This window comes from Salvelinus namaycush, chromosome 9, assembly GCF_016432855.1.
Source record: "Salvelinus namaycush isolate Seneca chromosome 9, SaNama_1.0, whole genome shotgun sequence".
In the NCBI taxonomy this organism is placed as follows: domain Eukaryota; kingdom Metazoa; phylum Chordata; class Actinopteri; order Salmoniformes; family Salmonidae; genus Salvelinus; species Salvelinus namaycush.
Genome location: NC_052315.1, coordinates 39,151,268 through 39,175,628, shown reverse-complemented (window position 1 = coordinate 39,175,628; position 24,361 = coordinate 39,151,268). Strand labels below are relative to the sequence as shown.

General features: G+C 43.0%; 1 protein-coding gene across 1 annotated transcript; it reads right to left on the bottom strand.

Moving 5' to 3' along the window:
* On the bottom strand, positions 1 to 23,493 carry LOC120053498 (ammonium transporter Rh type C 1). Its single transcript, XM_039000626.1, has 11 exons — positions 23,271 to 23,493; positions 16,831 to 17,023; positions 4,371 to 4,521; positions 4,009 to 4,156; positions 3,752 to 3,918; positions 3,449 to 3,586; positions 3,131 to 3,267; positions 2,860 to 2,984; positions 1,420 to 1,493; positions 980 to 1,041; positions 1 to 40 (listed from the first exon to the last, which is right to left on the bottom strand). Exons 1-11 carry the CDS (start codon positions 23,491 to 23,493, stop codon positions 1 to 3), a joined length of 1,458 nt encoding a protein of 485 aa, XP_038856554.1.
* Between the last annotated feature and the right edge of the window lie 868 nt (positions 23,494 to 24,361).

The window sequence follows — 24,361 nt, the reverse complement described above, 5'->3', positions numbered from 1 at the left end:
TCAGTTCTGACTCTGTTCCATAGAGAAATGGGATTCTGTACTGTGAATGACACAAGGTTACATGAAGATTACAACCCTTGCGTGAAACTGGTACAGCCCAGGACTACACAGGCTTCAGACCGTTTATTCATACTTTCTGACCAGTACACACTTTATTTTCACATTGCTTTACTTAAAGGGAATTGAGAGAAAGTTGGTTCCTGTTCTTTTTCTATATTGTTCTACATCAAATAGACAGATTCCACCTAATTAGACAAAATCCTTCTCACTCACAGTAAAAGTTTTTTTTTTAATCCCCAGACACTGCCATGAAAATGCCCTATTCTAAAAGCAGTACCATTGTCATTTTCAGGCCAAGCACAACAGCAACTGGATAACTTCAAGGTCACTTTCAGAAAGCACCCGTCCAGGGCTATGGAACACCCCTACCAACACACAGAACAGATGAGCAACACACAGAACAGATGCGCGCACACACACACACGTAGAGCACAAAGACTTTCCAATTCAGCATTTCAAAAACTCTGAAACATGCTGTCAACTAATTTGAGGCAATTTTTTACAGTATTGTGTGGGCCCAAACAAGGATTGTATCCACTAGCGGTGGGCATACACTTCATATGGCACAGTGGTCTGCTGCCATCTTGAGGATATTTGACATAACACATTTTATGAGGACAAAGGCATTTTAGGGCCCTGTGTTTTGGTTAATCATGTCACATGACCTGGATTTTAATCTTTATTTTAAGCCTTTTCCAGAAAAAAGAATTAGACGTAAATGAAAGCAATTCTCTGAGGATGGTTTTGGACCATCTGACAAAAATTAAAGGGGACGTTTGATGAAAAAAGGTTAAAATCCAGGTCAAGTAACATGACTAACCAAAAAACCAGGAACTAATATCGTATCATAAGGCATAATGAACAAAAGCCTTACAATCTAACCTCCATAATCCTATTGTTGCACAAATCTGCTACTTACACATCCCTGTTCCGCATGTGGTTGTTGTCCATAGGTGGAATGCTCTCTTCATCCTCAGGTAACTGAGGACAGAAATCAACATTTGATTGGAACTTCCAAAAGCATGTAAAAAGAGGTATATAGTTTCCACTGCTATAGCCTTCCTTAGCCTCTACAAACCAAAGACCATTTAGTCATAATAAGCAAACCTCCTCAGACTGGAAACAAGCTAATAGCTAAATATTGGTATCGACCATTCCATGAAGGACGTAACTAGTATTAGGGAAACAGTTTAGGGGGAAAAATATATATACTTCCCTTTAACAATGACACATTGTTTTGATTCAAGTTCTCAACAAAAAAATGCTAAGAAATCACCTTCAGAAAGATCGCTCGAAAATGACTTCAGTCTTCATGCTATGAATGCATTTGGACTTTAATGGTTTAGTACATTATCTCACCTCCCAGTAGAGTTCATCGTCAAAGCAGTTGTCATCAGGAGCATCCCCCCAGATAGGCATCCTCAGGATACAGCCTAGGGACAAACACCATCCTCATCTCACCACCACGGAGTTGTAACGGTGTTCCTCCTCCTCTTCATCCGAAGAGGAGGAGCATGGATTGAACCAAGGCGCAGCGTTGTGAAATGACATGATTTATTAAACAAGACGAAAAAACGAACTACACTTGAATAATTAACAAAACAAATAAACGATGTAGACAGACCTGGACGACGAACTTACATGAAACACGAAGAACGCAATAACAGGAAAACTGACTACACAAAAACCGAACGAACAAACATACCGAGAACAGTCCCGTGTGGCGTAACATACTGACACAGGAGACAACCACCCACAACAAACAGTGTGAAAACACCTACCTTAATATGACTCTCAATCAGAGGAAACGACACACACCTGCCTCTAATTGAGAGCCATATTAGGTACCCATTAACCAACATAGAAACAGAAAACATAGACTGCCCACCCAAACTCACGTCTTGACCAACTAACACATACAAAAACTAACAGAAAACAGGTCAGGAACGTGACAGGAGTACATAGAGCAATTATTAAAATACGCCACCCCAGCCGCACAATACTACATGAACCTGTCAGCTACCTCAAAACCTGTTTTCACGAAAACACTCATGAATGTGTCACATGTTGTCTCCCTTATATTTAACCCAAAATGGAGACCATACTTTTTTGTATGAATGTAATATTTATTTTGTGTGTGCAGTGACCTTGCTTATTTAATATACTTTGTGAGCCTTATTCAAATTTTGCATGATTTCTATTGTTTGCTGTGTTTCTCCTTCCTTTTGTGTTTCCTAATTGATTTATTGTAGACTCCCCTTGGAGACAGGAGTTGGCCCAGGTATGCCTCACCAGGGCCTGATTGACTTAACGAGCTACCACACAACTGAAAAGGGAGCTTTCAGCACCAGTCTGGGCCTACTGATAGAGGGAGATGGCCATCACTGCTGCTGCCTCCGGCACCACCGAAACCCGGAGGGGGACCAGTGTCGACAACGTCCACTACCACGCAGATAAGGAACGGTAGACCCTTAAACGTGTGGGTGAGGTTGAATACTTCTGTTCAGAATGGATGTTTCCTCCCTCTGTGCTGACAGCACTGTTCTGTGGGCTGGGTGCCGCGAGCGGATGATGACCGAAGGGTGGTGGTGGTGGCAGCCAATCTTGAGGACATCCAGCAGTATGTACTGCATCTCTGGGACTGAGTGTGTGAACCAGATTTTTGTGAATTTTAAAACCTCTGATCTTACAGTATATTAGCTTTGTTTGTGTGGTGGCCTGGGATCTCAGAACCTGTTTTGACCAGCACACACACACACACAACCTAATCTAGAGACGGTTAAATTGTGTCCAACTCACCAACAATGATTCCTCCTCCGATTCCAAAGCAGAGGGCAACACAGAGCCCTGCTGCCTGAAGTCCTCCCTGCCGGCTCGGCACCATGTCTTTCCATTCCCCCGTGAAGTCAAATGTGTTTATCAACCTATTAAAAAAAACATTTACTATATCTAAGGGGGGGGGAAAAAACACAATTGGAAGCAGATAAACTGAACAGGCTTCATTTCTGCAGCATTCTTGTCCATCTTCTGTGCCACCATTGGATGTGCATAATGATATCACATAACTCACCCCTCCTTGCCATAGACCCCTTCACTGGCGGCTGCAGCAGTGACAGCGCCCACAATGCCCCCTATGACCCCAGGCATGGCATGGAGGTTGTGGATGCCACACGTGTCCTGGATCTTCAGATACTTCTCCATGAATGGCTGAGGGAACAGACACATACATGCCCACTAATCAAATATGAGTAGCCCAGTCAGTAGTCACTACTATACTAGCCTCTAACTAGCAATTACACTCCTTCACTGCATTCGGTGGGCACATTGTGTGGAAAGTTGCAAATAAATCTGATGAATAAAGCTGATGTGACTCCATAATCTACATTACCGTGATATAGATGTAGCCCAGGGTGGAGATGATGCCACAGCAGAACCCTATGATCAGAGACCCATAAGGCATTAGCATGAACTCTGCTGCCGTACCCACGGCAACACCCCCTGCCAGCGTGGAGTTCTGGATGTGAACCTGGAACACAGGAACAGAAAAGTTGGCCAATAGCTTGAGCGGAGATGCATGATAAAAAGGAAACGGGAATGGCCATTACACCAATGACCATAGGAGTTGGCAAGACAGCACAAACAGATCTGGGACCAGGCCAATGTATGTAAGGCACACCATATGGTCAATTACCATGTCCAGCTTGCCGGTCTTCTGGGAGAGACTGGAGATGGCTACGGTGGTGAGGACGGTGGAGGCCAGGGCCAGGTAGGTGTTGATGGCCGCTCGATGTTGCCCATCCCCGTGGTCTGTGATGGCTGAGTTAAAACTAGGCCAGAACATCCACAGAAACAGGGTTCCTACGGGACGGGTGGATCCATGGTAGTACAGTTGCATCTATACCAGTATGGAAAATGTGCAAAGCGTCAACTATTGTGAATCCGACTCACCGATCATGGCAAAGACGTCTGAGTGGTAGACAGAGCCATTCAGACGCTTGCTCTGGTCCAGGTTGGGCCGGTACAGCATCCACGAGATGGACAGACCATAGTAAGCCCCGAATGTGTGGATCACCATGGAGCCGCCAGCATCCCTGGCCTGTAGGGGAGAATGAAGTACAGTAAACCAGCCACCTTGTTCATGTATGTGGATAACATCTATTCCACAAAATCATATTGTAACGGTAAATGTATTCAGAAAATCAATCAAGCACAGACCTTGATACAGCATCACTGTGGGCCATTTGTGAGAACCATGTATGCAGGTTTTATGCAGGACTTAATATTAAAGCCTTTATTTAGTAAAGACTTACATGTATGAGGTTGAGGATGATGAACTCTTCCACAGCATACAGAGTGATTCCAAACAGTGTCATCACCATCAGCTGGACTGGGCTCAACTTGCCTAGCACCGCCCCATACGCTATTAGGCAGCTGGCTACACAGAAATCTGCATTGATCAGACTGAGAAGGAAGGAACCAGGGCAGGATTACAATGTATAGTGGGTCGGTGTCAGCCTGGTAGCATATCCGTTTTTGCTGACTTTCCAACTCATTTGGTCATTGTAACATAGCAAAAACAGATCTGGGACCAGGCTAGGTTTGTACAGTGCATTCAGAAAGTTTTCAGACCCCTTGACATTTTGATACGTTACAACTTTATTCTAAAATTGATTTTTCCTCAATCTACACACAATACCATAATGACAAAGCAAAAACATGTTTCGACATTTTTGCAAATAGATAAAAAATACAAAACTGAATCACATTTACATAAGTATTCAGACCCTTTACTCAGTACTTTGTTGAAGCACCTTTGGCAGCAATTACAGCCTTGCGACTTCTTGGGTATGACGCTACAAGCTTGGCACATGTGTATTTGGGGAGTTTCTCACATTCTTCTCTGCAGATCCTCTCAAGCTGTGTCAGGTTGGATGGGGAGCGTTGCTGCACAGCTATTTTCAGGTCTCTCCAGAGATGTTCCATCTGGTTCAAGTCCGGGCTCTGGCTGGGCCACTCAAGGACATTCAGAGACTTGTCCTGAAGCCACTCCTGCATTGTCTTGGCTGTGTGCTAAAGGTCATTGTCCTGTTGGAAGGTGAACCTTCACCCCAGTCTGAGGTCCTGAGCAGGTTTTCATCAATCTCTCTGTACTTTCCCCTCAATCCTGACTAGTCTCCCAGTCCCTGCCGTTGAAAAACATCCCCACCGCAGGATGCTGCCCCACCATGCTTCACCGTAGGGATGGTGCCAGGTTTCCTTCAGACGTAACGCTTGGCATTCAGGCCAAAGAGTTCAATCTAGGTTTCATTTGACCAGAGAATATTGTCCTTTAGGTGCCTTTTTGGCAAAATTGTAGCAGTGGTCATGTGCCTTTTACTGAGGAGTGGCTTCTGTCTGGCCACTCTACCATAAAGGCCTGATTGTTGGAGTGCTGCAGAGATGGTTGTCCTTCTGGAAGGTTCTCCCATCTCCACAGAGGAACTTAAGGGCACTGTCAGTGTGACCATAGGGTTCTTGGTCACCTCCCTGACCAAAGCCGTTCTCCCCAGATTGCTTAATTTGGCCAGGCGACGAGCTCTAGGTAGAGTCTTGGTGGTTCCAAACTTCTTCTATTTAAGAATGATGGAGGCCACTGTGTTCTTGGGGACGTTCGATGCTGCAAACATTTCTTGGTACCCTTCCCCAGATCTGTGCTTCAACACAATCCTGTCTCGGTGCTCTACGGACAATTGCTTCAACCTCATGGCTTGGTTTTTCCTCAGACATGCACTGTGAACAGTGGGACCTTATATAGACAGGTGTGTGCCTTTCCAAATCATGTCCAATCAATTGAATTTACCACAGGTGGACTCCAAACAAGTTGTAGAACCATCTCAAGGATTATCAATGGAAACAGGATATACCTGAGCTCAATTTCGAGTCTCATAGCAAAGGGTCTGAATACTTACAGTACCAGTCAAAAGTTTGGACACACCTACTCATTCCAGGGTTTTCTTTATTTTGACTATTTTCTACAGTGTAGAACAATGGTGAAGACAGCAAACATATGAAATAACACATGGAATAATGTAGTAACCAAAAAAGTGTTAAGCAAATCAAAATATGTTTTATATGTGAGATTATTCAAAGTAGCCAACCTTTGCCTTGATTACAGTTTTGCACACTCTTGGGAATGTTAATGTTGTATAGTTTTGGAAAGGTCTGGAACTTACCTTTCTGGTATTTTTTAAAATAAATTGCTGAGGTGTACTCACGTTTGAGGACACAAGCTCAAGTATGTAGTACAAATATTATGAAAATATGAAAAATCAAATATATTTTTCCTATTCAACATAAGTGGGGTAATAGGGCTTGAAATGACTGAAATGCTTTCTAAATATAGTAACAATCATAAACATTATAAACAACTTACTATAAGATTTCACATTTCTTATAACTGTAAAATAAATATGATCATACTTCCAAGTGCTTGAGTACAGAGTCAAAACAACAAAACATGTGTCACTGTCCCAATATTTTTGGAGCTCTGTACACCTCACAACACAGAGTACACTTTCCTGCAGTCAAATTACCTAGTGGTCTCATGGGTGGAATGTTAGATTTCTCTTAATTCCATAATTAATATTTTTTTTTTTTTCTTTACGCCGAAAATACAGTGTTTCTATGTCAAACAGTTTTGTTATATTTCAGTCTTCTGTGATGTATATAAAGTGTAATATTGGGATGCAAACTCAAAATTGAATACATTTAAACTCAATATCTGACATGGTGCAGGTGTCTTCTTTTTTTAAGCCCATAACCATGTGTGTGAGGTGAATAATTCAATTTCAAAGTAGATTTGTTTAAGACTACCAAGAAACATTGTGTGACCCTGATTTAGCCCACTGCAGTAAGAGGTTTTAAGGGCTCGCAAACTGCATTCGCGCTAAATGCTTTATATGTAGGCTCAATTGTAAATTACCTTTGAATTTCAACTCTTCAGCACTGCGCGTTTAATAGAGCCCTTAATTTACATCTTACTTTATAACAATTTGTTCTGCTAGGATACGAAACTGCTCTTATGGCATTAGCGTGGGAATTATTATAGTATTAGCGTGCTCAGTGAAAAGGGCACCCTACCTCCCGAAACCACAATTGATATTAAATAACATTCATAGTTCATTATCTAATGTTCCTGTAATAAAATTTCAACAGCATAGGCCTTTATTTTCTGTAAAATCACACTCATCCCAGCAAGTTTACAGCCTACTGCTCATAGAGAGGGCAAAGAGGCATGGGGCTGTCAGCTGATCATAGCGAATGTAGATTATGTAAATCAGCTAGTTATTTAGACAGCTAGTTAGCTATGCTGTTGACACAATCTAACTAGTCTTTAACTGTGATTGGTTTTTGGTTTTGTTTTTGTTCTGCTTCCCTATGGCTTCCACTAGATGTCAACAGTCTTTAGAAATGGTTTCAGGCTTGTATTCTGAAAAATGAGAGAGTAAGACCACTCTGAATGAGTGGACCCTACAGTGTCCTAGAGATTTTTCATGCGCGCGCCTTTTTTGTTTACCTTTTAAATTGAAGACGTTATTGTCCGGTTGAAATATTATTGATTATTTAGGCTAAAAACAACCGGAGGATTTGATTATAAACATAATTTGAAATTTTTCTATGAACTTTATGGATACTATTTGGATTTTTCGTCTGCCTGTTGTGACTGCATTTGAGCCTGTGGAATACTGAACAAAACGCGCGAACAAAACTGAGGTTTTTGGATATAAACAGGGACTTTATCGAACAAAACGAACATTTATTGAGTAAATGGGAGTCTTGTGAGTGCAACCATATGAAGATCATCAAAGGTAAGTGATTAATTTTATCTCTTTCTGACTTGTGTAACTCATCTACTTGGCTGGTAACTTTTTGTAATGATTTGTCTGCTCAGCGCTGTTCTCAGATAATCACATGGTATGCTTTCACCGTAAAGCCGTTTTGAAATCTGACACCGTGGTTGGATTAACAAGAAGTTCATCTTTAAACCGAGGTATAACACTTGTATGTTTTATGAATTTTTATAATGAGTATTTCTGTTTTTGAATTTGGCGCTCTGCAATTTCACTGGATGTTGGCCAGGTGGGACGCTAGCGTACCCACGTACCCTAGTGAGGTTAACAAACACAGTGAGATCTGGTCGACAGACTCGCTGGATTGCGGTGTTACAAGCATTCATGTGGTGCGTATTCCTATGCCACCCGGAGCAGCTCCTACATTTGTGAGACAATACAAAATTCCGCTTGCAGCGTACGCAGCGGTACAAGAGATTATCGACTCTCTGTCCTGCCTGTTTGGCCCTGTCCGGGGGTTTCATCGGATGTTGCCACAGTGTCTCCTGACCCCTCCTATCTCAGCCTCCAGTATTTTTGCTGCAGTAGTTTATATGTCGGGGGGCTGGGGTCAGTCTGTTATATCTGGAGTACTTCTCCTGTCTTATCCGATGTCCTGTGTGAATTTAAGTATGCTCTCTCTAATTCTCTCTTTCTTTCTTTCTCTCTCTCGGCGGACCTGAGCCCTAGGACCATGCCTCAGGACTACCTGGCATGATGACTCCTTGCTGTCCCCAGTCCACCTGGCCGTGCTGCTGCTCCAGTTTCAACTGTTCTGCCTGCGGATATGGAACCCTGACCTGTTCACCGGACATGCTACCTGTCCCAGACCTGCTGTTTTCAACTCTCTAGAGACAGCAGGAGCGGTAGAGATACTCTTAATGATTGGCTATGAAAAGCCAACTGACATTTACTCCTGAGGTGGTGTCTTGTTGCACCCTCAACAACTACTGTGATTATTATTATTTGACCATGCTGGTCATTTATGAACATTTGAACATCTTGGCCATGTTCTGTTATAATCTCCACCCGGCACAGCCAGAAGAGGACTGGCCACCCCTCATAGCCTGGTTCCTCTCTAGGTTTCTTCCTAAGTTTTGTCCTTTCTAGGGAGTTTTTCCTAGCCACCGTGCTTCTACACCTGCATTGCTTGCTGTTTGGGGTTTTAGGCTGGGTTTCTGTACAGCACTTTGAGATATCAGCTGATGTAAGAAGGGCTATATATAAAAATTTGATTTGATTAGCTAAACGGATAATCAGGGAATGTAACAGTATGTACAGCGCTCCCATGTGGCCTGTTCTGAAACCAACGGGTAAATGCCACCAGAATAGTCTTACGGTTGACTATAGACAACTCAACAAGCTAGTTCCGTTGTCTCGTTGGTCAATGACATAGCTCGACCAAGAGTTTCCAAAGGTGGCAAACTCCAAGTACTTCTCCACCATCGACGGGGCGAATGGTTTCTGGACCATGACAGTCGACCCTCGTGACCAACACAAGTTGGCTTTCTCTTTCTTGAACAAGCTCTTTACGTTCAATCGTTGCCTGTTCAGGTATGCAAATTCCCCCTCAGAGTTCAACATCTTCCTGCACAAGGCAATGCCAGACGCAGCCTCCAGGGGGACGATAATCTACGTGGACGACTTTCTCATGAGAAGTGAGACTTGGTCACATCCCCTTAATGAGATGGACCACGTTCTTACCCAACACGGGACACGGGCCAAGTTGGCCATCATGAAAAGACAATGGTGCAGGACCAAGGTAAACTACATTGAGCTTCTGGTGGGTGCTGAGGGCATCCTGCCACAGTCTAACAGAATCTAAGCAGTCCGCAACATCAAAACACCTACAAACCTTCATGAGGTGCGCAGTTTCTTGGGAGTATGTAATTACTCCCGTCAATTACTCCCGTCAATCTCTCTTGTCAAAGCCTTTGACCCGTCTTCAGAAAGACACCCCATTAGTTTTAGAGGGAACTCACGACGAAGCTGTGGCTTCCTTGAAAAACCCGCAATGCGAGGCACCCTGCCTGGTATACCCCAACAAAGACATTCTTTTTGGAAGTCGGTTTCTCAGAGCACTGCCTTAGTGCTGGGTTGTACCAAAAATACGACCAAGACAAACGTGTGCTTACTTACTCGAGCAAAACACTCAACCCTGCTGAACACAAGTACTCAGACTGCGAAAAAGCGATACTGTCGACAATCTGGGCGGTCAAACACTTCACCAGTTATGTTGGCGGACAAAAGGTGGTCATAGAAACATGTCACCAGCCTGTGACTTTTCTGAAAAGCCAACGAATCCATGAGGGTGCTGTACACAACAGCAGAATAGCGGCTTGGCTGATGACGCTGCAGAGCCATGATGTAGTAGTCAACTACGCAAAAGCGAAAAACCTGCCTTTTGGGGCTTTGGCAGTGTGTCAACGGTGTGGTGACGATGAAACCGACTTCGCACCACCCGATGCATGACGTAGCTCTACCTGTGTGCAATCTAAGTGTCACATGATCTGTCACATGATCTCAGTATACATACACCTAGTCTGAAAGGCTTGAGAGTCTGCAACACCACTAAGCAAGGGAAACACCAAGCAAGCGGCACCTTGAAGACAAAGAGCTCTCCAAACAGGTCAGGGACAAAGTTGTGGAGAAGTAGAGATCATGGTTGGGTTATCAAAAAATATCCGAAACTTTGAACATTCCACGGAGCACCATTAAATCATTATTAAAAAATGGAAAGAATATGGCACCACAACAAACCTGCCAAGAGAGGGCCGCCCATCAAAACTCACGGACCAGGCATGGAGGGCATTAATCAGAGAGGCAACAAAGAGACCAGAGATAACCCTGAAGGAGCTGCAAAGCTCCACAGTGGAGATTGGAATATCTGTCCATAGGACCACTTTAAGCCGTACACTCCACAGAGCTGGGCTTTACGGAAGAGTGCCCAGAAAAAAGTAATTTCTTAAAGAAAGAAATAAGCTAACACGTTTGGTGTTTGCCAAAAGGCATATGGGACACTCCCCAAACATATGGAAGAAGGTAATCTGGTCAGATGAGACTAAAATTGAGCTTTTTGGCCATCAAGGAAAAGGGTATGTCTGGCACAAACCCAACACCTCTCATCACCCCGAGAACATCACCCCCACAGTGAAGCATGGTGGTGGCAGCATCATGCTGTGGGGATGTTTTTCATTGGCAGGGACTGGTAAACTGGTCAGAATTGAAGGAATGGCGGATGGCGCTAAATACAGTAAAATTCTTGAGGGAAACCTGTTTCAGTCTTCCAGAGATTTGAGACTGGGACGGAGGTTCACCTTCTAGCAGGACAATGACCCCAAGCATACTGCTAAAGCAACACTCGAGTGGTTTAAGGGGAAACATTTAAATGTCTTGGAATGGACTAGTCAAAGCCCAGACCTCAATCCAATTGAGAATCTGTGTTATGACTTAAAGATTGCTGTACACCAGCGGAACCCATCCAACTTGAAGGAGCTGGAGCAGTTTTGCCTTGAAGAATGGGCTAAAATCCCAATGGCTAGATGTGCCAAGCTTATAGAGACATACCCCAAGAGACTTGCAGCTGTAATTGCTGCAAAAGGTGGTTCTACAAAGTTTTGACTTTGGAGGGTGAATAGTTATGCATGGTCAAGTTTTCAGTTTTTTTGTCTTATTTCTTGTTTGTTTCACAAAAAAATATATTTTGCATCTTTAAAGTGGTATGCATGTTGTGTAAATGAAATGATACAAACCCCCCAAAAAATCTAATTTAATTCCAGGTTGTAAGGCAACAAAATAGGAAAAATGCCAAGGGGGGTGAATACTTTCGCAAGCCACTGTACCCTCAGCTGATCTCTTCCAGGAGATCAGTAAATTGCACCTAACATATTTTCTTCTCTTCCCAGCTACAAGGTATATGTGATGTCACTATTGATATTGTCCTGCGCTATGCTGTCCAAAATAGGAAAATCAGAAAAATTGTTGTCAAAACATAAATAACTGAAATAATCAAACAATCTCTGATTATGCGTTTCTGTAGGATGGAGTTCCTTTGGCTGATCCTGACACTCTGTGCCCTTGTCAAAACCAACCCAGCAGATGTAATCACGAGCGGACCCCGTACGGGACCCCGATCCAGGACTCCTTATATAACTAACTGCAGAGTACACACGCAGAGGGTGTACATCCGCCTAGATGGAGAGAATGTGTACCGCCAACACATTCCACCTGCGGCGCATTTGAGTTGGCCCGGGATTGACTGGACCACCCAGGCAGTTAAGCACGCCCAGCTAGACACTGCCCATATTTTGGCCCAACTCCAAAAGTTCACAGTCACCCAGTCAGAACTAGCAGAGCCCAGGCGAGAAAAAATATTTGTCGGGGCGCTACTCTCGATAGGTGCAGCCGTAGGGTCATTATTTGCCCTCGGTACCACTGCCGTCAATGCAGTCAGTCTAGCCACAGTCAAGAGAAATGTTAGGGAGATTACTGAAGAGCTGCCCCGTATCCAGCAACAGATGAAAGCACAGGCACTCAGGTTGCAACATGAGGGAAAGTCTCTCCAGGACACTATTCTGGTGGTAAACACACATGCTACTGTCCTGAACAAAACCCTCCTATCTGTAGGAAAGCTAGTAGAGGTCATGAACCATGACTTTGCCCATGTCCAATTGATTCGATTGTTATTGGAGGATTTTCTCTGTGAAGTTAGCTCTTCTACGGACCACTTGGCCATGAATAGAATCCCCTCATATCTAGTGCCCCTCTCAATGGTGCACAACATATTGACCTCAGCTACGACAACCACAATAAGGCTGTTACAGTCACATTTGGCCTATAGTCTGGAGTCGATAATCCCAATACACATTGATGTTGATCGTAATGAAGTGGGATTTTTACTGACGCTGCCGGTTGTTGAACTGGAGAATATCGATAGATTGAAAACGATTCTAAATGTACGATTTTGGCGCGACAGTACCCACGTGAAAATTGCTACACCCCCAGTCAAAGCTTATCAGGAACACAATACAGATTTCTATCTCACCCCTAACCTGTTAATTTGTACTCTAACCAAAGACGTCCACTACCTCAGTCCTAGCAAACCGTTCGTCAGGGATAACACTGAGCGTCTTTGTGGTCCTAAGCCTATCACCAGCGAAGAACGCTGTAAAGCCAAACAAACCAAACAAGGGATGGGGCCACCACCACACAAGTGGAGGTGGTACGGAATCGATGGTTGGTTAACACACGGTTAGTGTCCGCCACTATGACTTACGAACGCCATGACTCAACCACCCAATTGAACCTCCCCAACCAGACTGTACCAGAGGGGGCGATTACCCACATAGACAACCGCGCTCTATACCAACTTCCCGACGTCACAATAGACATAGATTGAAATGCCTGACGCTTTTGCTAAGCGTTCCCTTGAGTTACCACAAGCCATTCAAAACCAAATCCAGTACAAGGGACCAATGACTGTTGATCTTAACGTACTGGATGAGGCACTTTTAGTTGACCCGACTGACTACAAGTCAAAAGATTGGTCTGTCACCCGCTCTTGGACGGTGCCGGACAGTATCCTGACTGTTAACATGATCCTTGGTCTTATTTCCCTTGGCATGTGCACCTACTACGTACACAGGCACACATGTGCAATGGAAGACCTAATGAGGTCTTATACTAGGATCACCCGTGGGACAGGAAGCGATCCCAATTTTCGAAAAGTTGGCAATAGATCCTGAAACCCCATTAGGGGGTCCATCCACAACATCCCCAGCCTCCTCTCCCGAATTCGCTAGGTCAGCCCTGTAATGTCTCCAATGTAAGCTTTGTCATTCAGGGTGCCATTTTTCCAAATGCCTTAACTACCCATCTTCAAGTAGGATCGCCCTAGATATGACATTAGAGTCAATGCCATGATAGAGACCTTGGACATATATAGAACATAGTCCAAGTTAGATGATTAAGGTGTGATAGCTATATTTTGTATATCTCTTGTTTATGTTTTTATTAATTTTGTTTAATTTCCTTTGAAGTGATAGAGCCATAAACAAGTTCCCCATACAACCACCAGTTAAAGCCACAACGCCGCTCATTTGGGGAAGAAATGTAATGATGTACTGCGTGTGTTGTGCGTTATTAACGTCTGCCCAAGTTACTGCCTAGATCCATTAGCCGGGACAACCGGACGACGGGCCAGAACCCAGAGCCACCGCCGGACCTCCCATGTCCATTCTGGTGGTGATCTGCAGCGTGCAGAAATCCTACAAGGGTAAACCACCAGGGGGGGACTGCTACGATGATCCACAAACCAGGACATCCGATGGTCATTCTTATGGTGGGTTGCAGCATGCAGAATCCTTCCAAGTTTAACTCACCAGAGGGGGACCGTCATGACTGGCCTGTTCAGGTCAAGTTACCATGGACCACACTCCTACAGATTATATATCTCACACCCACCGGAGGGGGATAGGTATGGAGGTGTTTTTTTTTATGACATCTCACACCCATTGTAAATCTTAAGGCAGCAGACAAAATCCCTTTGTCCTCTCACTGTGGAGGAATGGAATGTATGATGGGCCTATGTAGAGCCTACCTCAGAACAGTAACGTGCAATAAATGGACTTTGGGACAATATGTTTCGTCAGCCATAATGGTGGTAATGACGATAGATGGAATATGAAAATGAATGTCATTTTTGTTATGTTATTAAAAGTTAAATGATGACGTTATAATGAAAACATTGTAACTTGAAAGGTTTTCACAATATGTACCTGATGTTTGCATACTGTACGTTGTGTGGAAAATGTCCAGATCAAATAGAATGTTTTTGTAAAGATGAAATGTGAAGTTAGTTGTCTAAATTGGATCTGAGTAAAATCCAGACCTTGCCTCGTAACTAGCGACGCCCAGAGAACTTGGCATAAAGACGGAAACGCCCCTTTCTGACCCGAGGGTATAAAACGTGTGAGTTAAGAATTAACATAGCAGACTAGGTGACCACGAGCTGCAGCCAAGGTCCGAGGTAGTCACAAACCCAAAACGCAACACGGGGTTGAAGAAGACAAAGGAACCATTTAACAATCTATGCTACGGATGAGTAGCTGTGTCTAAGAGGGTGAACTCAAGCAGGACCACCCGGTTACCACTTTCCAAGGAATCGTGTTTCTACACTGCTTTCATTCCTACACTGGAGCCCTGAGCTACACGGCTGACCGTACTCAGAAGACCCCCTTTCAGAACAGGGGCGAGGAAACAGACCACTAAGAGAAAGGACACTGACATCGTGTGGACAATCAGAGAGTTACACCTGGTAACAACAGAGGTGCCGCCATCAGAGGAAAAGGAGGAACTCGGTCCACGAGGAGATACCCCATCGGATACCTTCGACACGTAATTACATCATTATATTCTGACCCATAAGAGCGGCAGTTCAGGGCAAGGTTAGGGTTAAACTAAGAATAGTTTAGAAATGTACCCAAGTGTGTTCTTCTCTCGCGCACTCTCTCTCTTTCTATCTATTTTTAAATTCCCATTTTGTGTAACACGGGTCATATTGTGTTGGTCCGCTTGGGACCTGTTTCATTGTACTAAGTTCTAATCAATAGCCTAGACTGTGTGTTTGTGTATCTTATATTATCATTTTAGCTTGTTAGTAAATAAATAATCAACTCAATTGGTGTGGTAGTGGGACTCGGGTTTGTACAAATTCCCGGATTATGCGACATACAGGATGAAACTGTAGAGGAAATTAATTAATTAGCGACTGTTGTAAAATCGATATTCTGATATTCTTTGAGTTCATTTGGGAAATAGAAACTCAATACAACCAAACTTTCCCATGGTGCCCTAGGTTACTGAGTTAATAATGACCTGATTCATTTAATCACGTAATTATAAACAGTTAATCATTTGAACAGCAATTGTCACATTAATCAATACAACGTCGCGACAGTGCTTCTACAAAGTATTTACTCAGGGGTGAGAATGCTTATGCCAATGAGATATTTCTACATTTCATTTTCAATACATTTGCAAACCTTTCTAAAAACACATGTTTTCACTTTGTCATTATGGGATATTGTGTATAGATTGGTGAGAAAAATAAATCAATTTCATCCATTTTGAATTCAGGCTGTAACACAACAAAATGTGGAATAAGTCAATGGGTATGAATTCTTTCTGAAGACACTGTATGATGGATTTTCACACACAGACTGGTCACACCACTTCTCCGTCTTTAGGACAGCTGTTTTTAGTCAAGACCTTCGTGTTTTTAACGTGAAATGTTTTTGTTGTACTGTATGTGTGTTTATAGTTTTGTTTCATGTTGTGTCAGTGTATGTAAGTTGTTTTGTCTGAAACGTTGGTCCCAATGCTGCTATTGGATCAGGTCTCTCTTGGAAAAGAGATGTTATCTCAATGAGAAAAACCTGTATAAATAAAGGTCAAATATATATATATATATATATATATGTTTTTTAAATAGGCTCTTTCTGGCACTCACACTCACATGATCCTCTTCCATGAACATATGTTATTCTATGGATTGATTTCAATGACGTAGGTCTACGTTCTGAATGACTGACTCATTCACATATGACTCATTCATGCAAAAGTTATACATACTATAGTCAGTGAATGGTCAGCCAGAAGAGCTCTATACATTGATGTTGAATGGGGTGAGTTTGTTAAAAAAAAAAAAAAATAATCCATACAATATTGTATGGATTTATATAATTCACTGCGCTGAAAAAAGGGATGCTTTAACTAAGTCTATATAATTATTTTTTCAACCCACATCACTTTCACCTATCAAATCCGATACTAGTATTCACTGATCTCAATAGACCAAGAAAACTAGTTTAACACTGTTAGACCAAAGCCGTCAAACTTTAACCTCTCCATGCTGATCTTGATCTTTCCGTCCATGGGGTCCAGAGATTGGAACCAGCCCTGCATCAGCAGCGCCCACTGAAGGCCGAAGGCAGCGATGAGGAAGTTGAAGCCCACGGCGCTAAAGCTGTAGCGCTTCAGGAAGGTCATGAGGAAACCGAAGCCCACAAAGATCATCACATGGACGTCCTGGAAACCTGAGAGAGATAGGGGATGTGGGGGGGTGAGGGAGAGAGGTAGAAAGGAGTAAGAAGTGCAGATCAATACTGTCATGGAAATGAGAGGGTCAGTTGGTGTCAGTTCCATATCAATCAAAGTTCAACCAAGGCGATAAATGGAATTGGAGCTGGAAATGACTGATGGGTCTTTGATCAAACATATCCATCCTCTGATTAAATCAAACTATATTGACAAAATGTCTGATGAATACATTTATGCTGTCTGGAACTATTTCAGAAAAATATGTACAACCTGCCCATTATCTCACCCACAGCCATAATCTGGTGGTGATGTAGGTACATGGTTATCCTCTTCTATCACAATACTGAGCAGAAGACAGGATCTTCTTGCATGTGTATCTCCATTGCAAACACTGAAATTGAAGTAGCTAAAGTAGTGCAGGTGATTGTGATTGCGATCATAATGCTTTTATCAGTGTTAATCTGCTCTGCCTCTACAGGATTGAGACTCCCGCCAGTCTGGGCCAACACAACAGTCTGTCTGGGCCCCTAAGTGTTTTTTACATGGCAACAAATAGTCCTGCCAGTACATTCATGGCCCATGTCCGCAAACAAGTTTAACTGATCAGGGTATTGGATGTAAAAAATGTAAAAGACACATCCTTATAGTCATAATGTCTGTCAGGTGCTGAAGGTACATACTGGTAAATAACACTATTTTCATTTTTTTTTATGGAGTAGATCAGCTTTAATATTGCAGATAGATTGTAGCTTCCATCAATGTAATTGTCTGCATCACTTCCAATCCCCCATATATTTTTTTGTAAATACAGTATATATACACTGCTCAAAAAAATAAAGGGAACACTTAAACAACACAATGTAACTCCAAGTCAATCACACTTCTGTGAAATCAAACTGTCCACTTAGGAAGCAACACTGATTGACAATAAATTTCACATGCTGTTGTGCAAATGGAATAGACAACAGGTGGAAATTATAGGCAATTAGCAAGACACCCCCAATAAAGGAGTGGTTCTGCAGGTGGTGACCACAGACCACTTCTCAGTTCCTATGCTTCCTGGCTGTTCCTATGCTTCCTGGCTGGTCACTTTTGAATGCTGGCGGTGCTTTCACTTTAGTGGTAGCATGAGACGGAGTCTACAACCCACACAAGTGGCTCAGGTAGTGCAGCTCATCCAGGATGGCACATCAATGCGAGCTGTGGCAAGAAGGTTTGCTGTGTCTGCCAGCGTAGTGTCCAGAGCATGGAGGCGCTACCAGGAGACAGGCCAGTACATCAGGAGACGTGGAGGAGGCCGTAGGAGGGCAACAACCCAGCAGCAGGACCGCTACCTCCGCCTTTGTGCAAGGAGGAGCAGGAGGAGCACTGCCAGAGCCCTGCAAAATGACCTCCAGCAGGCCACAAATGTGCATGTGTCGGCTCAAACGGTCAGAAACCGACTCCATGAGGGTGGTATGAGGGCCCACGTCCACAAGTGGGGGTTGTGCTTACAGCCCAACACCGTGCAGGACGTTTGGCATTTGCCAGAGAACACCAAGATTGGCAAATTCGCCACTGGCGCCCTGTGCTCTTCACAGATGAAAGCAGGTTCACACTGAGCACATGTGACAGACGTGACAGAGTCTGGAGACGCCGTGGAGAACGTTCTGCTGCCTGCAACATCCTCCAGCATGACCGGTTTGGCAGTGGGTCAGTCATGGTGTGGGGTGACATTTCTTTGGGGGGCCGCACAGCCCTCCATGTGCTCGCCAGAGGTAGCCTGACTGCCATTAGGTACCGAGATGAGATCCTCAGACCCCTTGTGAGACCATATGCTGGTGCGGTTGGCCCTGGGTTCCTCCTAATGCAAGACAATGCTAGACCTCATGTGGCTGGAGTGTGTCAGCAGTTCCTGCAAGAGGAAGGCATTGATGCTATGGACTGGCCCGCCCGTTCCCCAGACCTGAATCTAATTGAGCACATCTGGGACATCATGTCTCGCTCCATCCACCAACGCCACGTTGCACCACAGACTGTCCAGGAGTTGGCGGATGCTTTAGTCCAGGTCTGGGAGGAGATCCCTCAGGAGACCATCCGCCACCTCATCAGGAGCATGCCCAGGCGTTGTAGGGAGGTCATACAGGCACGTGGAGGCCACACACACTACTGAGCCTCATTTTGACTTGTTTTAAGGACATTACATCAAAGTTGGATCAGCCTGTAGTGTGGTTTTCCACTTTAATTTTGAGTGTGACTCCAAATCCAGACCTCCATGGGTTGATAAATTTGATTTCCATTGATAATGTTTGTGTGATTTTGTTGTCAGCACATTCAACTATGTAAAGAAAAAAGTATTTAATAAGAATATTTCATTCATTCAGATCTAGGATGTGTTATTTTAGTGTTCCCTTTATTTTTTTGAGCAGTGCATATATATACAGTGGGGAGAACAAGTATTTGATACACTGACGATTTTGCAGGTGTTCCTACTTACAAAGCATGTAGAGATCTGTAATTTTTATCATAGGTACACTTCAACTGTGAGAGACGGAATCTAAAACAAAAATCCAGAAAATCACATTGTATGATTTTTAAGTAATTCATTTGCATTTTATTGCATGACATAAGTATTTGATCACCTACCAACCAGTAAGAATTCCGGCTCTCACAGACCTGTTAGTTTTTCTTTAAGAAGCCCTCCTGTTCTCCACTCATTACCTGTATTAACTGCACCTGTTTGAACTCGTTACCTGTATAAAAGACACCTGTCCACACACTCAATCAAACAGACTCCAACCTCTCCACAATGGCCAAGACCAGAGAGCTGTGTAAGGACATCAGGGATAAAATTGTAGACCTGCACAAGGCTGGGATGGGCTACAGGACAATAGGCAAGCAGCTTGGTGAGAAGGCAACAACTGTTGGCGCAATTATTAGAAAATGGAAGAAGTTCAAGATGACGGTCAATCACCCTCGGTCTGGGGCTCCATGCAAGATCTCACCTCGTGGGGCATCAATGATCATGAGGAAGGTGAGGGATCAGCCCAGAACTACACGGCAGGACCTGGTCAATGACCTGAAGAGAGCTGGGACCACAGTCTCAAAGAAAACCATTAGTAACACACTACGCCGTCATGGATTAAAATCCTGCAGCGCACGCAAGGTCCCCCTGCTCAAGCCAGCGCATGTCCAGGCCCGTCTGAAGTTTGCCAATGACCATCTGGATGATCCAGAGGAGGAATGGGAGAAGGTCATGTGGTCTGATGAGACAAAAATAGAGCTTTTTGGTCTAAACTCCACTCGCCGTGTTTGGAGGAAGAAGAAGGATGAGTACAACCCCAAGAACACCATCCCAACCGTGAATCATGGAGGTGGAAACATCATTCTTTGGGGATGCTTTTCTGCAAAGTGGACAGGACGACTGCACCGTATTGAGGGGAGGATGGATGGGGCCATGTATCGCGAGATCTTAGCCAACAGCCTCCTTCCCTCAGTAAGAGCATTGAAGATGGGTCGTGGCTGGGTCTTCCAGCATGACAACGACCCGAAACACACAGCCAGGGCAACTAAGGAGTGGCTCCGTAAGAAGCATCTCAAGGTCCTGGAGTGGCCTAGCCAGTCTCCAGACCTGAACCCAATAGAAAATCTTTGGAGGGAGCTGAAAGTCCGTATTGCCCAGCGACAGCCCCGAAACCTGAAGGATCTGGAGAAGGTCTGTATGGAGGAGTGGGCCAAAATCCCTGCTGCAGTGTGTGCAAACTTGGTCAAGAACTACAGGAAATGTATGATCTCTGTAATTGCAAACAAAGGTTTCTGTACCAAATATTAAGTTCTGCTTTTCTGATGTATCAAATACTTATGTCATGCAATACAATGCAAATTAATTACTTAAAAATCATACAATGTGATTTTCTGGATTTTTGTTTTAGATTCCGTCTCTCACAGTTGAAGTGTACCTATGATAAAAATTAGACCTCTACATGCTTTGTAAGTAGGAAAACCTGCAAAATCGGCAGTGTTTCAAATACTTGTTCTCCCCACTGTATATATATATACAGTATATACACTACCGTTCAAAAAATTTGGAGTCACTTATAAATGTCCTTGTTTTTGAAAGAAAAGCAAATTTTTTGTCCATTAAAATAACATTGATCAGAAATACAGTGTAGACATTGTTAATGTTGTAAATGACTATTGTAGCTGGAAACGGCAGATTTTTTATGTAATATCTACATAGGCATACAGAGGCCCATTATCAGCAACCATCACTCCTGTGTTCCAATGGCACGTTGTGTTAGATAATCCAAATGTATCATTTTAATTGATTTTAATTGATCTTTAGAAAACCCTTTTCCAATTATGTTAGCACAGCTGAAAACTGTTGTGCTGTTAAAGAAGCAATAAAACTGGCCATCTTTAGACTAGTTGAGTATCTGGAGCATCAGCATTTGTGGGTTCGATTACAGGCTCAAAATGGCCAGAAACTAAGAACCTTCTTCTGAAACTCGTCAGTCTATTCTTGTTCTGAGAAATGAAGGCTATTCCATGTGAGAAATTGCCAAGAAACTAAAGATCTGGTACAGCGCTGTGTACTACTCCCTTCACAGAACAGCGCAAACTGGCTCTAACAAGAATAGAAAGGAGTGGGAGGCCCTGGTGCACAACTGAGCAAGAGGACAAGTACATTAGAGTGTCTAGTTTGAGAAACAGATGCCTCACAAGTCCTCAGCTGGCAGCTTCATTAAATAGTACCGGCAAAACACCAGTCTCAACGTCAACAGTGAAGAGGCGACTCCAGGATGCTGGCCTTCTAGGCAGAGTTGCAAAGAAAAAGCCATATCTCAGACTGGCCAATAAAAAGAAAAGATTAAGATGGGCAAAAGAACACAGACACTGGACAGAGGAACTCTGCCCATAAAAACATGTTTTATATTAAAAAAAGGAAATTGTGACATCTGGTTTGCTTCATATAAGGAATTTGATGTGTAGCGTTTACTTTAACTTTTTACTTTTACTCAAGTATGTTAATTGAGTACTTTTTCCACCACTGTACTTAAGTACATTTAAAACCAGATACTTTTAGCCTTTTACTCAAGTAGTATTTTACTGGGGGGATAACTCAATATACTTTAAAGTGACTAAAACCAAATCGAAACTGTAAATGGACCTACATTCACTGGACCATGTCCAGACAGTCAAGGGGATTGTACAACTGAAGTCCTTTACTGAAATGTGTCTTCCGCATTTAACTCAACTTAATAATCGACATCCATGTCTTCGGCAACCGGGGAACACTGGGTTAACTGCCTTTCTGGTTCAGGCAGTTAATGAAAGATTTTTACCTTGTCAGCTCATGGATTTGATCCAGCAACCTTTCGGTTACTGGTCCAACAATCTAACCTCCAGGCTACCTGCCGCCCAGAGGCTGGTGCTCTTGCGTTAGATTCAGCTTTTAAATGTTATCGGTTTAATTCCGATTTTTATCATTAACCACATGGCAATGATTTTGAGAAACGAAAAACGTATTATTGAAATGAAACTGTTCCACAAAAAAAGGATAAATTGGGAACTTCCCCAAACTTGAAATTCACGTGCCGCCTATGCCTTTACTATAACATCTATTTAAAAAACATGTGCAGCATAGGAGGTGCAGTGAAAAAAAAGTGCCCCCCTATTGAAATCAAATACCCATCCAACTGATTCGTTCTGACGCCAGCCCTGAATAGTATAGTAGGTGTCATCACCTTAACATGAGATGTTATTTCTCAACAAATGAAATGTACAGTTTAATTTAATAACTGCTCAACTATTTAATTGTACATTCAAGCTCAGGTCATTGTAGTAGAGATTTGGAATTGGGCTGGCTATGTCACAACCGGCTGTGGTTGGGAGTCCCATAGGACAGCGCACAATTGGCCCAACGTCGTTAGGGTTTGGCCGGGGTAGACCAGCATTGTAAATAAGAATTTGTTCTTAACTGACTTGCCTGGCTAAATAAAATACTACGCTATGCGTTGACATTTTTTTATTAACATGACAATAAAAAGTGATCCTTTTGTAGAGGAAAATGACTACCCTAATGACCAACGTTTCTGAATAAAACGACCAAATTGGCAAAGATTTGTTTGGAATATATATTACTATTTTGTATCACAACTGGTTGGTGTTTAAATAAAATGTAAATTAAAAAAACAATTTAAAAAGAAAACATAACTTACGGAAATGTAAAAGCAACCGAGCATATCATTTTGGGTCACTTACTTGGGTATCTGAAATAGAAGTCGTTCTCAATGTCACTGGAAATGTTTCGAAATTTTCTATACTCTGCCCAATGTGCGTCGGATTCTTGGTCATAACGGATAAAAATGCCGAATAAGATGATCATGGCAATTTGCCATACGAAACACACTGCTGGAAGACTAATTCGGACATTGGTATTTTTCGGCCGGTCACAGCATTGCCTAAAGCTTTGTCTACAACCCATTCTGGTATCGCCACAATGGTCCAGTTGCCTTGGTGCCTTATGGATAAAGACGGGCAAATATGTTGTACAGTAGCCTAGTGTGTAAGCGATAATGACAGCAGTTCTAGGGGGCCCTCATTATCTCAGATGTGTGAGCAGGGAGGAGGGCGGATAGGGTGTTGGCGGAGGTGTGTCCGCTTGGAATCTTCTGAGTCCACATCTCCGCGCCTCTCGAGGTAAACATGAACTTGATTTTTTCTCACGTAGCTTCTTTCCAGGACACCCCAAAATACTGCAGAAAATGTTTACATACTAAGATTCCTGTCACAAAAAGATTAGACAGTTATGTAGAATAAAATAGAATAGAATAAGGTCCACTACACACCTTATGTTTCCCTCTTGCCCCTGGATGACCAGGTAATATTTGTTTGCTGTCATTAAACTTACGGGGAAGGTGACAGCGGGGCAGTCAGACAGTCAATTTTGTATTTACATTTGGTTGAGTTGTTAACTAATGTGAATTCAACCTGAAATCAACAAAACATTTCACAATTTCATTGGATTTCGGTTCAAATTTACGTGAAAAAATAAGAAATTCCCAATTTTCCACATTGATTCAAAGTCATCATATTGAATGTTTTGGTTGAAATGAAGTGAAAACAATGTTGATTTAACCAGTTTTGGGCAAAAACAACTTCTTCCAGTTGGCTCATTCATCCCCCCTCTCCCCTGTAACTATTCCCCAGGTCATTGCTGTAAATGAGAAAAAAGTGGAATCTATGTGTAAAATACATTGGATTTCCAAAGAGTCATCAATGTAGACTGTTGTTTTGAGGGTGAAATCTCAACCACAGGATTATGTCCTCATGGTAACTCAATTTCAAAATAG